The sequence below is a fragment of the Mastigoproctus giganteus genome, chromosome 13 (genome assembly GCF_048544385.1).
Source record: "Mastigoproctus giganteus isolate SK-2022 chromosome 13, ASM4854438v1, whole genome shotgun sequence".
Classification (NCBI taxonomy): Eukaryota; Metazoa; Arthropoda; class Arachnida; order Uropygi; family Thelyphonidae; genus Mastigoproctus; species Mastigoproctus giganteus.
In genome coordinates this window covers 139,246,050-139,261,488 of record NC_143587.1, presented here as the reverse complement: position 1 = coordinate 139,261,488, position 15,439 = coordinate 139,246,050, and the positions used below count along the sequence as shown (strand labels likewise).

General features: G+C 37.5%; 1 protein-coding gene across 1 annotated transcript in view; it reads right to left on the bottom strand.

Annotated features, from left to right (window-relative positions):
• Positions 1 to 15,439, bottom strand: part of SIDL (SIDL trafficking protein particle complex subunit 10) — a 322,468-nt gene that overhangs the window by 128,486 nt on the left and 178,543 nt on the right. Inside the window, exon 11 of the mRNA XM_090388069.1 lies at positions 4,985 to 5,076. Within this exon, the coding sequence (XP_090244195.1) occupies positions 4,985 to 5,076 (92 nt within the window). The remainder of the gene's footprint in view (positions 1 to 4,984; positions 5,077 to 15,439) is intronic.

Genomic DNA, 15,439 nt, shown 5'->3' with positions numbered 1-15,439 from the left:
CACCAAAGATAAGCATAGGAGCAGAAGAATCTTTTTTGCGATTGTTGATGTCAATCCTTCTAAAACTAAGTTTTAGAAGGATTGATATCAACTAAGCTGTCTTCCACCCACTGGAGAATTACCTAGAGATTGGCATTTAAGGAATTGGTGGCGGATATTCGAGAAGTTGAAGCTGATTGAGCAGGGCAAAAGTCTCTCAAAATGGAAAGTGGAATGCACCGTGCTATCATCAGCAAAACTATGGATAGGAGTTCCGGTTAATGGAAGAAGGTCATTAATATACAAGAGGAAAAGAGTGGGGGAAAGAACTGAACCTTGGGGGGACACTGGCATTAGTGGAGAAGTTAGAAGACAGAGAGCCATCTACTATCACCCTCAGTGAGCAATCAGAGAGAAAACTGGATAACCATTTACAAAAAACAGTTGTCAAACCATAAGATGGAAGATTTTTTTAGAAGACCTTTATGCCAAACACGATCGAAACCTTTGAGATGTCAAGAGCAACTGCTTGTGTTTCACCGAACTTTTCCATTGAATTTGCCCATAAATGGGTAACATAACCCAGAATATCACCAGTGGATTGACAGTGATGGAATTCATACTGGCGATCGTTGATCAGAAAAAAAGGTAGTTTAAGAGTTGGTGGTTAATTGATTTCTGCATTACTTTAGAAAGAGTAGAAGTAATTGCAATGGGACGATAATTGGATGGGAGGGATTTGTCACCTTTTTTAGGAACTGGCTGGATATGAGAAAATTTTCAAGCAGAAGGAAAAACACCTTTGGAATAAGAAAGTGATAAAAGGCGGCAAAGAACAGGAGTAAGTTCAGGAGCACAGGTTTTGAGAACAAGTGGAGAAATACCATCAGGACCTGGAACTTTCTTAGCATCAAGATTTGTCAAAATCCTTCTGACATCCTTTTGACAGAAGACCACAGGAGACATTGAATGGAGCATTTTGGGAATGGTGGGAAGTGTTTTACCAAGATCATTAATACACGAGTTGGAAGAAAAATGAGATGCTAGCAGGTCAGCTTTATCCTTGGCCGAAGTGACAACAGTACCATCTGGTTTTGACAGAGGTGGGAGCAGAGATGGGCAAAAGTTGTGGCCAATATCTTTGGGAAGAGACCTGAAAGCTCAGCTACCATTAGGGCAAGAAGCAAGTTTTCTACTCAGTCTGTTCAAAATCTAGTTTGGACTGATTAATAACTGCTTTACAATTGTTGCGAGATCTGGTGTAGGCAAAAAATGAAACTGAAGAATTGGAAACAAGCCAATTACGATATGTAACATTCTTCTCCTGAACGGCCTTAGCACATTTATTGGAAAACCAAGGTTTAGATAATGGACGAGATTTTAAAGTGGAGTGTGGGATCAAGGATTCTATTCCTATAAGAATAATTTCACTGACATGATCTGAGCGAGTTTTGAAACAGTAGTCTGACCAAAGAAATGAAGAAAAGAAATTTCACAGGTCATCCCATTTTGCATTCTTGTAATGTCAAATAACAAGAGGTTGGGAATAGCCATGATATAAAGGCTCCAGATCAGAGAGTTGGCACCCAAGTTGTGATCTGAGGTGCCTAAAGGACCACTCACTTTGACTGTGTACTTAGAAGGGTTGTTTGTGAGAAAAAGATCAATCATGTTGGCTGTATATTTAGGGTTGTCTGGTATTCTTGTAGGTAAATGAACAATCTGTGCACGGTCATTAGTAATTGCAAAAGCCTCAGCATCTCGACTAGCTGGGTCAGTGTAACTAGAAAATGGAAGCCAGCTGGAGTTCTGAACATTAAAATCACCAAGGAACACATTTGCAGATGACGATCAGCTCAAGAAGTGCTCCCAAAGCCCCCCAAAGTAAGAGTAAGGACTTTTACAGGATTGGAATAGAGCATCTGACTCAGAGATAGCAGAAGTATATAGAAAATGGTGACTTTGTGGAAAAATAACAGTGTGTTAATTAATGATTGATTGATGTAAAAGGCATGGTTGTAGAAATTAAATTTTCTGACAAAAAAAAATAGAAGGCATTACTTTCGTGCCGCTCCTCATACATAACTTATAAAAGTATATAATTAATTCATTAAATAAGAATTTAAAATATGCACAAGCGTATTGCAGTGTCAAGATTCCTGTATCAATTTTTTAATAAAAAGTAAAGGTAAACTGCAACCATTATCAATACATTTCAGGAAGGAAGCCTCCTCAATGATTCATATTGAGGGAAATGGACCATAATCTGCCAAGCTGGTCCAGTGGGGGTTGGCAGATCAACCATTTTTAGCAGTCAGGGGCTTGAACCCCAGTCAACTCAAAGAGGAAAACTACTGCATGTGCTAATTTTTTAGTGTGTGCTCATTTTTTAATGTTTATACTTAACAGAATCAACTTAGTTTATAGCACCTCTGAAAAACAATTTTTAGAAAGAATATTCCATCTCAGTCATCTAGAAAGGTAATTTATTTTCAGTTATCTACAACATGCTGCACAAAGGTAAACTTCATCAGATTTAGAGTTTTGCATTTTGTGGTTCTTTTGTTAGGTACCAGTGAGAAGATATCTCCTTCATTCATTTTACTGATTCCCTTGGACTTATAGGCCTTAATCAGATCACCCCCCCCCACCCCAAATGTTTATTTGCCAAGCTTTGCAGCAAACACCTAAGCCATTACCTAATAGAGACAACATTTAGTGCTCATTATCATCCTTCTTGAAGTTATGTATTTTTTTAAATCTAATTTACAATCATGAATACAATGTTCTAAGTGGGATTTCACCATTGAACAGCAGCATTAGCAGAATAAAAACATCCTTGATAGTCCCCATTTATAACTGTGGCTGAATCTTCAGAATGATTCGGAAATTTCTCAATCCATCTCAGTTAGGATTGACAATCTCATGTATGTACAGCAACCTTCCATATGGGAACATGTCAAATATTTTGAAATTGTTTCTTACAGCTAACTCTTTTTTAACTGCATCATAGTAGTTTATCAGATGGGTTAAGTAAGATTTTCCCTTTACAAAGTAATACCGTGATCCATATAATCCACGCTTGACTACAGGCTCAATTAATTTCTGGCTACAGAGGTCAGCTGATACAGTCACAGATCTCATTTTAGTTTCTAATTTGTGAACTTGCAAAACTGGAGTTCAATGATGACTTGATTAACTCTAATGGTTTTATGCAGTCCTTCACAGCTTCCCTCAATATGACCAGGTAATTAACATTAGTACCTAGGGCCCCCCTTACACTCTTTAACAAAGTTTAGTAGTTTTTTTGTTATGCTCTTCTCTGTAAAGCAATATTGGTTATCCTACAGTGCTCAGATACCCTAAGCACTATAAACTCCATCCAAAGTTGTTGATATGAGGTATCGATAATATTGCATCTGTGTGTATTCTATGGTCAGTTTGCTTGATTTTCAGGATGAATAAATCTGAGTGTCTAGAAGCGAAATAGATGTAGTCCTCAACATCATGCAGTTTTGAGAAAATTCATCAAAGTTAATTCTCTCTAGACAGGAATCAAACTCAGGTCTTTTTCTAAATGAAATGGAAAAACAACTCTCATATGCACAATGGTAGCTGTGTGAGAGAGAACAGATTCAAATTGTTTTATAAGCTCTGATAATATCATGCAGATTATATCACCATACATATAACAGGGATGGCAATGGAGTTCCAAGACTGCCATTGTTGTGATTATGCTCATTGTGTTTGAAAATAAATGGAAGTGGTATGTTGCAGTGGAAGTGGAAGTTAAAACTTCCTTCAACAGATGGTGGCACAGATTTTGTCCATTAGGTTGAGAGCCTGCAAGTAACAACCAGATTCGTTTGTACTGTTAATGCTCTCTGTCATGATTTTGCAATGGAACAATGAACGAATATCAAATTTTGCTAATCTGCAGCAGAAAAGTATGAAATTTGAAAAATTGATTATGGTGATGAAATATTAAGTTGCACCAGTGTGTTTAAATGGTATAAATGGTTCAAAGATGGATGTGAGGATGTTCAGAATGACCAAAGAAGAGGGTGTCCATCAACATCTCAAAATGAGGAAAGAGTTGTAAAAGTTTGGGAAACTGTGACAAACAATCATCATTTGACTCTTAGAATGATGGTTGATGAGTTAGATATGAATAAGGAGGGTCACTGCAAAATTTGTGCCGTACAGCCTCATGCATGTGTGTCATCATGCAAAGACTTCACTAGACTTGTCAAGACAATCCTAATTTCCTCAACTCTGTCACTGGAGATGAGTTGCTTGTTTCAGTACGATCCAGAGACGAAGTGTCAGCGTGAATAAATCTGAGTGTATCATGACTTTAAAATCATCACCAAGGCATAATAAAATGTTTCACTCCAGTTTTGGTTACACAAGTCCAGTATCAAGACAATGCTAATCATGTTTTTTGACAAACAGGGTGCAATCCACAAGGAAGTTGTACTTGAAAGGGAGAAGTTAGTGGTGAGTTCTACGTACTGGTGCTTCAAAAACTATTGAAGCGCATTTCCCAAGTGAGGCCACAATTTCTAGAGAAATTGCAGCCACACTTGGTTCTTATTGCATGACAATGCTGCCCACACCCATTACACTTTTTGTGAAGACATTTCTGAAAAAACACAGCATTGTACAGATCCACCACCCACCCTACTCTCCCAATCTAGCACCAGTGGACTTCTTCATCTTTACAAGGCGAAAACTGCCTTCAAAGGAAAGAGATTTCAAGATGTCGAGAACATAAAGAAAAATGTATCTGCCAAACTGAATGTCATCTCTTCACTGATCCTTTTCAGAAACTGTAAGAACAGCGTAATGAGTGCATTCGATCAGGTGGCGATTACTTTGAATAAAAATAAAACCATTTTTAAATCCTTCACTTTGTGTTCTTTTTGTTGCATTAGTCCAGGAATTTAATTGCTACAACTCGCATATGCATGAAATATTAATATACACTGATATTTACACATACCTATAGAGTTCTGCTAAATCTTTTCCAATCAGACGGGCTGTTCTAATTCTGCCAATATGTTTGAATGTCACAACTGTTAACTCTGATAACTCCTGCAATATACATAAATTAAAACAAGATACAAACACGTATATACATTTTCTTTGAATAAAATGTTACATTGCATGTGTGTGTGTATATATATATATATTAATTTTTGCCTGAAGCTCTATGCTCATTAAATGACTTTTACTATGCAGAAGGTTCACTACCACATTAATGTATAAAACAGGAGTGACTGAATATGGATTGTATGCCACTTTTGCTATTTGCTATCAGCTTTTAAAATTACTACAGAAAATAATTATTTGACTTCCTAGAGGTGTACAACTTACACAAGGTGATTCTCACTTGTTTTTTGACAGCACTATTCAAAATTTTTGGCTAAGCATATTGTCAATTTATGCGTAACTGCTGGCCTCAATAATCACATATTGCTAAGACCAGCAATAACTACAAGAATTCATGTTATTTTAATATGAATTTTGTAAACAAAGTCTTTATCCTTGGACTTATTTAACTAGATAGTACATAAATGAGAGCTTACATATGCTCAATTTTTCCTACGTTCTATTAATATTTTAGAAATAAACAAGGTGTTACCTTTTATTCAGTCAGTACGATTTCTTCTTTACCAAATCTCCTTATGCGAATAAATTAAGAAATGATACGCAGAACCAAAATTACATAATTTAAAACTCATAATGTGTTCCTCACTATTGACACACGGACAGTCCAACACCCCAGGATCACAGAGGTGAACCCCAACCCGATGCCAGAAATATTAAACCTCCTATGCAACCTCTAGTGAAGGAAGACATTTTGTCATAAACACGAATTTGGAATACGAATAAAATACTATTAAAACGAGATAAAAGTACGATAAAACAATGAAATTTAAAAAATTCCTCACTGGAATACGAATAAAATACTATTAAAATATGATGAAACAATGAAATTAAAGAATTCCTCCCTTAAGCGGACTAAAACTTTGACTAGTGTCATGTTCGGAATCTTATAAATAGGAGATTAGTCTTTGGTACGCATGGGTTCGAATGACCACGAATCAGATATGAGAAATGGACGACGAATGTTAATAGAGTTTTTTTGTATATTCATTTCTAAAGTCTTGGCAATCAATAACTTAGTACAATTATGTTGAATATTTAAAATTTTGGCTTCATTAAACAGGAATGTGTGGTTTTCATTTATTGCATGGGATGCTAGTTCCGATGCATTCGCACGTGATGCACAGACTGATGCTTCATGTTGCTTAACCCTCAAGTTTAAAATACATCTGGTAGATCCAATGTAAAAATAATCACAATCCTTACAAGAAATGTGGTAGACGAGGTCACGTGTTTGTTCCGAAGTCGATAGCACCATGTAAATATTCAACATAATTATACTAAGTTATTGATTGCCAAGTCTTTAGAAATGAATATACAAAAAAAAACTCTATTAACATTCATCATCCATTTCTCACATCTGATTCATGGTCATTTGAACACATGCATACCAAAGACTAATCTCCTATTTATAAGATTCCGAACATACACGTTTCTTTAGTTTCATTCCACCCTGTGAACATGACACTAGTCGAGAAGTTTTAGTCCACTTAAGGAGGAATTCTTTAATTTCATTGTTTTAACGTACTTATTATCATACTTAATTTCATTGTTTTATTCATATTCCAAATTTGCATTTATGACAAAATGTCTTCCTTCACAAGAGGGGTTCGTTGCATGGGGTTCACCGCTGTGATCCTGGAGTCTTGGACTGTCCGTGTGTCAATAATGAGGAACACATGAGTTTTAAATCATTTTAAATGATGTGATTTCAGTTCTACGTATCATTTCATAATTTATTCGCATAAGGAGATTTGGTAAAGAAGAAATCCTATTGACTAAATAAAAGGTAACTCCTTGTTTATTTCTAAAATATTAACTAGATAGTGTAATACGTAGCACTGTAGTAGGAATCTGTTAGTATAGTACTGGCAATTAATCAATTAAATTTATAAATCTTATTAACTTTTATTGTTAATTAAGATATATTTAAACGGAAATCATGCCCCAGACTAGAGCAGCAAAGCAATGTGTGAAAAGTAGCAAAAGTGCTGTGGTTTGGGGGAGAACCGAAGGGGGTGATTCTCCAATGCATCACAGTAAAAAAATGTGCAAAATGTGACGTGTTTGCGGATCTTTCTTGAACAGGGTATGATCTAGCCATGGAGGATCTCTTTGTGTGTGCTAGGTGCAGAGAATGTGCAGAAATTAGGCACCAATTCAGCATTCTGATGGGCATCTATGAGAGTTTGAAGAGTTGGCTAGATGCCCCTCGAAGGAATTAAAATGGAGGGCTCATCAAGCTCTCAGCTGCCCAACTCAATGCCAGAGCTCACTCTTGTGCATGAGCAACACAGCGACAATCTTCAGGACAAAATGTGCTGGTCCCACAGGAGCTAGTTAATGTCAGTGATGTCATCCTTTTATGTAAAATAAGGGTGCGTGACCAAAAAAGTTTGGAGCCCACTGGAGAAGAGAGTAGCAAATTTAAAATTGAAAAAGGAGTTCGACAGGAAAAGACTATCTCTGAAGTTACTGCTGTCCTTGAGGAAGCTTTCAGAAGATTAGGCTGGTTGCGGAAAGGAGTCAATGTGAAAGGAGAGCACCTAAACCATTTATGATTTGCAGGTGACATTGTGATCATAAGCCACAATCCCAAAGAATTGGAGGAAAATCTTAATCAGTTATGCAGAGCTAGTAAGGATTTCGGACTCAAGATGAATATGGCAAAAACAAAAGTAATGATGAACAAGCATGCCACAGAAAGGAGTAAATGAAAAGGCGGGTTCATATACTTATCTGGGACAAGTCATTAGCTGTAGTAATGATAAATGGCTGGAAGTCAAGAGAAGAATAAATTTTGGATGGATAGCATTCAGGAAATATAGTCACATACTGAGCAGCAATATCCCAATATGTCTGAAACGTAAAATAATGAACCAATGTATACTCCCCACCATGACTTATGGAAGTGAAACTTGGACACTCACCAAAAGAATGGAAGAGAAGCTAAGAACTACACAGCGAAGAATGGAACGAATTATATTAGGAATTAGACTGTTAGATAAGAGAAACACCTGGATTAGACAGAAATCTCAAATAAAGGACATTCTTATCAAAACTAAACAACTAAATTGGTCTTGGGCAGGACACATAGTTCGAAGACACAATGACCATTGCACAAAACAGAAGGTACTGGAAAGTTGCTGGAGAGGCGTTCATCCTGAAGTGGATTGAAATGGCTGATGATGAATGTTAGAACTGATCCTCATGGGATCCCTTTCTACAGTGTAAAAACTTTTGAGTGTGGTATGCATGAACTGGAACATTTGGTGTTGCAAAAAAAGTTCTGGATAAATAATATATATCTCTCTCTTAGTCTAAAGTTGTTTGCATATGTCAAGAAAAATTCTGTAATGCTATTTTTAGCATCCTATACCTTCTTGGGTTACCTTTTATACCTTCCTGACGTCAAAACAGAGAATGACAAGGTTTTAACAAATGCATTTCATAAGTGAATTCAAGTTAAAATTAAACACTTATCACCATGTGAATACTGAAAAATTCTTCATTTTCTGGTTCTAAGCAACAATTACATAAGAGATCCAATTAGCTCAACAATCCTAACAATTAGGAAATCATTAATTAGGAAATTTCAAACCTGCTTTAGGATTCATTTTTAAATCTAAAATTTTCAGGGAACACTTTCTAGACTTAAAATGAATCCTAAAGTGAGCATAGTGAGTCTGTATTGTACAAAAATTTTTGCAGAGAAATTCAAGCTGAACTTATTTAATTTATTTACATTTTTGGAAAGTAGATCTATAAAAGTCATCCATAGACTAGTTAGTTCCTTGATATCCACAATAACTTGTCCTTTCCAGTTTAGTAATGGTCATAGATTATTCTGGTACTTGCCATTGATCTTTCCCATTCGGTTCCAGACTATGGGTTACTGTGGTCCTGGTAGTCTTGGGGTGAATCTGACCCAGGAAGCTCTTCTGCTACTCACCTGATTTACTTTACTTTCACTTCCTTAAACAGTAAAAGTTATCTATAGTAAGATTTTTAAATACTCCAAGTTTTTTATTTCTCCTGTTCAGCTTGAGTAAAGTACTCATTCAACTCTGAATTGGAATGTATCAGGAATTGTGCAAATGTTTTTGATACTGTTTCTTCGCTGCCCGAATTAGCTTACCTGTGACATTCATTACTGCCAAGTCCAGTGTTTCTAAATTCATAACTTGTTAGTCTAGTCTTACTAGCTTTCCCTAATTTTTACAAACTGCTGTGCATATTTTCTGTTTGAATTCTCAATGAAGCTGGCAGCAACTCAGAGAAATAATTACCTAATGTGGAAAGTGATCTCGGTTGAGTGGAGTTTAATGTAATGTCCTGACGGTATGTGTATGCGTGCACGTGTGTGTGTCCCATCATTTACTGGAGACAGACTGGTTTGGATGATCAATTTTTCCATATTTTGATCTCTTCACAGTTGGTATTTGTATTTCCACATAAAGGGTAATGTATATTCAGATCTCCTAGTACAAAGGCAGAGGGATATGTTATCAAATCTTTTGTCTTCATAAGATATTTTGTGATAATGGCTGTATGTATGTATGTATGCTATTTTGCTAGCAGAGAAAAGGAGGTGATTGTCCCTCTGTATAAGGCAATGGTCAGGCCACGCCTTGAGTACTGCATACAGGTCTGGAGGCCTCATTTTAGGAAGGATGTAGATTTGCTTGAGTGTGTACACAGAGAAGGGCAACAAGATTAGTGAGGGGAATGAAGGGATCCTCTTACCAAGAGAGGCTTAAGTTCTGCAAATTGCAGTGGCTGGAGACTAGGCACCTGCACAGTGATCTGATTGAGGTGTATAAGGCCTTGAATGGGTTGAGCACGCTGAATTCTGATGGGCTCCTTCCACTTGTTCAGATTACGAACCTAAGAGGGCATAAATTCAAATTAAGAAAAGACAGATGTAGAATAGATATGCAGAAATTTGCCTTTAACCAGCGGGTGGTTAATTGCTGGAACAAACTTCCATCTGTCGTTGTGGAAGTTGATAGGTTAAATAAATTTAAGGAGGAACTGGACACGCATTTGGAGGGAATGGTGTGATTTTTTTTTTTTTTTTTTTTTGGCTGATGCTGCATAAGCTCATACAATTGCTTTCTTGCATCACATGCCACTACTACTATTTACCAATTTGCTTTGGTAAAAGTCTGAAATATCAATTTCACTTTATTTTGAACTTTTACAGAACTGATACAGTAAATCCTAGCACTTAACAGTTCACATAGGTAAAAGCCTGCCTGATAACTGCATTTGAGAATTCCTTTCCATTATGTTGAAGCACTGTACATTATGTGCTCTGGTACATTATGGGAATAGGAGATCTATCTTCACAATGCCCTTTTTTAAAAATGGAAAGTGAAAGAAGCAGGAATTATCATTGCAAATCTAGTGAATTATCACTGCTTCCTTTTATACACTATCTGATTACTTGTTTTCCCATTTTTAAATAAATGCACAGGGCAGGGGTGGCAACCTGTGGCTCTAACTTTTAGCTCACATGAAGCACAATTTGAAATGGAGTTAGAGAACTTAAAAATCAAGGACATGTGGAGTGCAAGACTAAAATGCCTCAAAACTGAAAATGAGGATTTGGAGAGGCAAAATGCTGCCCTTGCAATTCTACACAAATGGACAGCGATAGATGAGTTGAAAATGCAAGACCAAATTGTGTTCGATGTGCGGAATAGCTTACTGGACAAGTATATAAATTTTAAAATATTTGCATTTAGACTTGCTTAGTTTTTTGGTTTGACATATTTCTGTGGGCAAATATTTTTGAACTTGAACTATTTTAAAAATAAATCAAGAAACTGTCTGAACAATGGGAGACTCTCAGCATGTTTAAAGATGAAAATTACGGCATATTCGCCTGATGTTGAGAGAATAGCTCAAGAAGTTCAGCAGCAAAAGTCACATTAATTTGTACCTAATTAGACGTTTGTTATGTTTTTTCACTATTAATAAATGATATTTGAAAAATATATTTTTATAATATATGTGTTACAAATTATGTAATATATATTTTTTTAATAAAACACCTTCCTACTCTATTCCATTTCTTAAAAAACAATCCCCCCCCCCACTCTCCGAGCTGAGGTGTGGCTCTTTGGATTCGCTTTTTTTTTTAATTAGATCAAAAATGGATCTTCACTCAAAAAAAGGTTGCTGACCCCTGGCATAGGGGATATATATCTGCAATTCCCACAAGGTTGTCTAGGTAGAATATTCAGAGTGCTTAATATACAGTACTCAAGTCAGATAGCAGAGGAGAATTCACCAATGCAATTATCAGAAGAGCTTTTTACTAAAGTTTGTGAAGACAACTTTCCTAAAAAAAACACAAATAAATAATTATTTATTTTGAATTGTTGATTTTTGAAAATCACCATCATCGTGCTTTTATCAAAGTAAATTTGCAATTGTTAAGTTTAGTAACGAATGGGCCTGGTGTACTGGTGTCCATGGTTGAAATAACATACATGTATAAGTTATAAATCCAGTTTAATGTAAAAATACAAATATATACTAACAGGCAGTAGCTTTCGAGACTGGCGTGTCTCTTCATCAACTGAAATTCAAATACAAAAATACAACGGATAAGTGCAATGAGCTGAGTGAGGCACGTTAGTCATGTGCCATTGTTGTTGCATGGACGTGCGCTGCTTTTACTCCACTGATCATCTAGCATTAAAACGGTTGTCTCTAGGATGGGGTGTAGACGTATGCCTTTGTGGCGGTTTATTGCCTTTGGATTGTTTAATATGTTAAGTGACTCTAGCCATAGGTGGTGTCGAAAGTGTCGTGAGTGGTCTACTATTTCAAAGTCACATTTGGGATCAAGATCGTGGTTGGTGGCCCAAAAATGTTGCGCAACTGCGGACTGGTCAGTTTCAGCAAGCCGGATTGCTCTGTCATGTTCCGTAAGGCGATCTTGGAGACGCCTTGATGTTTCTCCTATGTAGCAACTGTCACAGTCTCTACAGGTGATGCGATATACTACACTGCTGCGTAAGACAGGTGTGACAGGGGTCTTCACACTGGAGACAAGTGAACGTAGGTTTCTGCAGGGTAACTGCACACATTTGATGTTGTAATTTCTATGGATTACCAAAGATCCACAAACTGGGTATTCCCCTCAGACCAATAGTGTCGTGCTGCAGTGCCCCAACGTATGAACTGTCAAAACATATCACGAGCCTCCTCTCACCTCTTGTAGGAAATACCTCACACACCGTTAAAAATAGCAGTGAATTCATCCGCCTCATTAAGGGCCTGTCAATCCCTGACAACACCGTCATGGCATCATTTGATGTGATTTCTTTATTCACTTCAATTCCCGTCCAACAGGCCGTGAACTGCGCCAGAAGGCTCCTCGAGAACGACTTAAGCCTCCAATCCAGGACATCACTATTCACTGATGACATCTGTACCGCCCTCAATATATGCTTATCAAGCAGCATCTTCACTTTTCAGGATTCAGTCTATCAGCAGGTACATGGCACTGCTATGGGTGCCCCTGTTAGTTTCGTAGTAGTCAACATCGCCATGGAAGATCTGGAGGAGCGGATACACCAGAACCCATCTACACCTATTACAACATGGTGTAGATACGTTGACGATATTTTTACTGTAATACCACGTGGCTCTGAAACAGCACTACTGGAATACCTCAACTCCCTATCTAATTTCATCAAGTTCACCATAGAGTTAGAGGTCAACAATGCGCTCCCGTTCCTGGATGTCCTAGTGCATCGCGTAGGCCCACATCTAGAGACTTCAGTATACAGTAATACCCCGAAGTTACGTGATAGGTGGGTCTGACGAAAATCACTTAAGTCGAATTCGCGTAAGTCGGGGTACAACTTTGCATATAAATACATATAAATTTTGCTTAATTGGGACCAAGGACTAACAAAAACTCTAGTTTGGAAGAAAAATATTAATAAAATTGCAGTTCTTTATACAATTTAATACAAAATATGTATTAAAAAAACAAATGACTTACGTAAAAAAGTTATTTCGATGTCGATGGCTTCATAAAATCTAACAAATTCGTCTGACGACACAGCGCCTTCTTTTTTTCAAGCAGAATTTCTTCGTAGCAAGCTAATAATTTTTTTATTCCTTGCTTTGTAGCTATAACGCGTTCTTCGTTGGAGTCTATGTTTTCTAAAATTTTTAAGCCCTTTTCAATTTTCAACCTGTCAAGTTTGCAATTGTCGTGTGCTTTTCGCCGTTGCTTCATTTAGGCCTGTAGCACATGCAATATCACATGGTCTTTCATTTCACCAATTTCATATTTTTTCTCTATCGACAGAGGCGGACTGGCCATAAACCTTACTGGGGAAACCCCGGTGGGCCGGTGTGATTTTGGCCATAAACCATAGTATGAGGCCACTATAAATTTTCCCGGGTAAGAATTTTTGACCCAGTCCGCCTCTGTTTGTCGATAATTGCTTTTCTTTTTCTCTCTGAATCTGCAGTGTCTTCACCAGGACGCTTCCTTTTCACACCTTTTAATTAAGTATTTTACTCATTTTTAGGGAATAAAGCACAATTACAAAACGAGGAGGCACGCTTGATACGCATAAACAAAGCTGCGCGCATGTAGCAACTGAATAAACAACACCATAAAGGCAGAGATACACTATTAACACCTCACATTTCTGGGGGTTACTACCATAAAACAATAAAAATCCAGTTGTGTTTCTGCTAGTGAAATCTGTTATAAACTGGTAGTAAACTCGATCTAATTGCAGGAATTGTGTTGGTTTTTACGTTATTATGGTGAAATGTGTTTCCCCTTCACTGATATAAAAAACATAAAAGCAGCAAAGTTGAATTTTGTTCATCTTTCGCTCTCATTCTCCGCCGTCGCACCGTATATCGATAACATATGAAAAACGACCTTGAAGATAGTGGGCGGCAGCGTTGCCAAACGAAAAAATCAAGAACCGCGTAACTCCGAGTTCGCGTAAGTCGGGGTATTACTGTACTGCAAACCTATGTGGTGTGGTCAATTCACTAACTACAGATCCGGCCACGCACCAAGTCATCTCAATAGCACTGCCTGCACCCTATTCTCCAGGGATTGGAGCCATTCCAGCACTGATACAATTAGGCGTAACGAGATCTCCCGTGTGAAGGCGGACCTAACCAAATGTGGTTACCCATCCCATGTGCTAGGCAGGTGCCTATTACAGGCACAAGAACTCACATCCCACCCAAGACCACCGAACCAAGACGGTATATATCGTCCGCCTACATTCCCTATTATCCAGACGTGTCAGGACGGATCTCAAAAATCCTCAGAAATTACAACATCAAAAGCGTGCAGTTACCCTGCAGAAACCTATGTTCACTTGTCTCCAGTGTGAAGACCCCTGTCACACCTATCTTACGCCGCAGCAATGTAGTATATCGCATCACCTGTAGAGACTGTGACAGTTGCTACATAGGAGAAACATCAAGGCGTCTCCAAGATCGCCTTACGGAACATGACAGAGCAATCCGGCTTGCCGAAACTGACCAGTCCGCAGTCGCGCAACATTTTTGGGCCACCAACCACGATCTTGATCCCAAACGTGACTTTGAAATAGTAGACCACTCACGACACTTTCGCCACCACCTATGGCTAGAGTCACTTAACATATTAAACAATCCAAAGGCAATATCCAAATTCCTATCTCAAAAATCAAAGTCTTGGCTAACATTGAAGGAATTTTTCTCCAACTGGGCAGTGGCTCTTATATCTGCTATGTTATGCTTGTCTACCTTCCACCACCTGTAGATAACACTCTTATGACGGAATTTGAGAACACTATCGACCAAATTCTTGATCAACATCTGGGAATAGACCATTTAATTGTTTTAGGGGACTTTAATATGCCACATGCCTATAATGGATGTAATGCCAATCCAACTAATGTCTGGACACTTAAGGGTAGATTTCAAAAAATTTTCAACTCTCTAAATTTGAATCAGATCTGTGAATTTCCAACTAGAAATGAAAGCTACTTGGATTTAGTCTTCACCAACTTTCCTTTGGTGGTCTTTAAGCCAACTAATCTTTTCAAATCAGATCACATTCCTGTGGCTTTTTCCATCAAGAAGAGATCAGTTAAAAATACGGATTTAGAACAAAAACAGAAGCTCAATTTCAATAAAGTGAAATGGCCTGATATGAATTATGCATTTAAAAACTGTAATTGGGAATTACTATTAAAAATCAATGATCCTCAAGAAGCACTGGACTGCTTTTACCAAA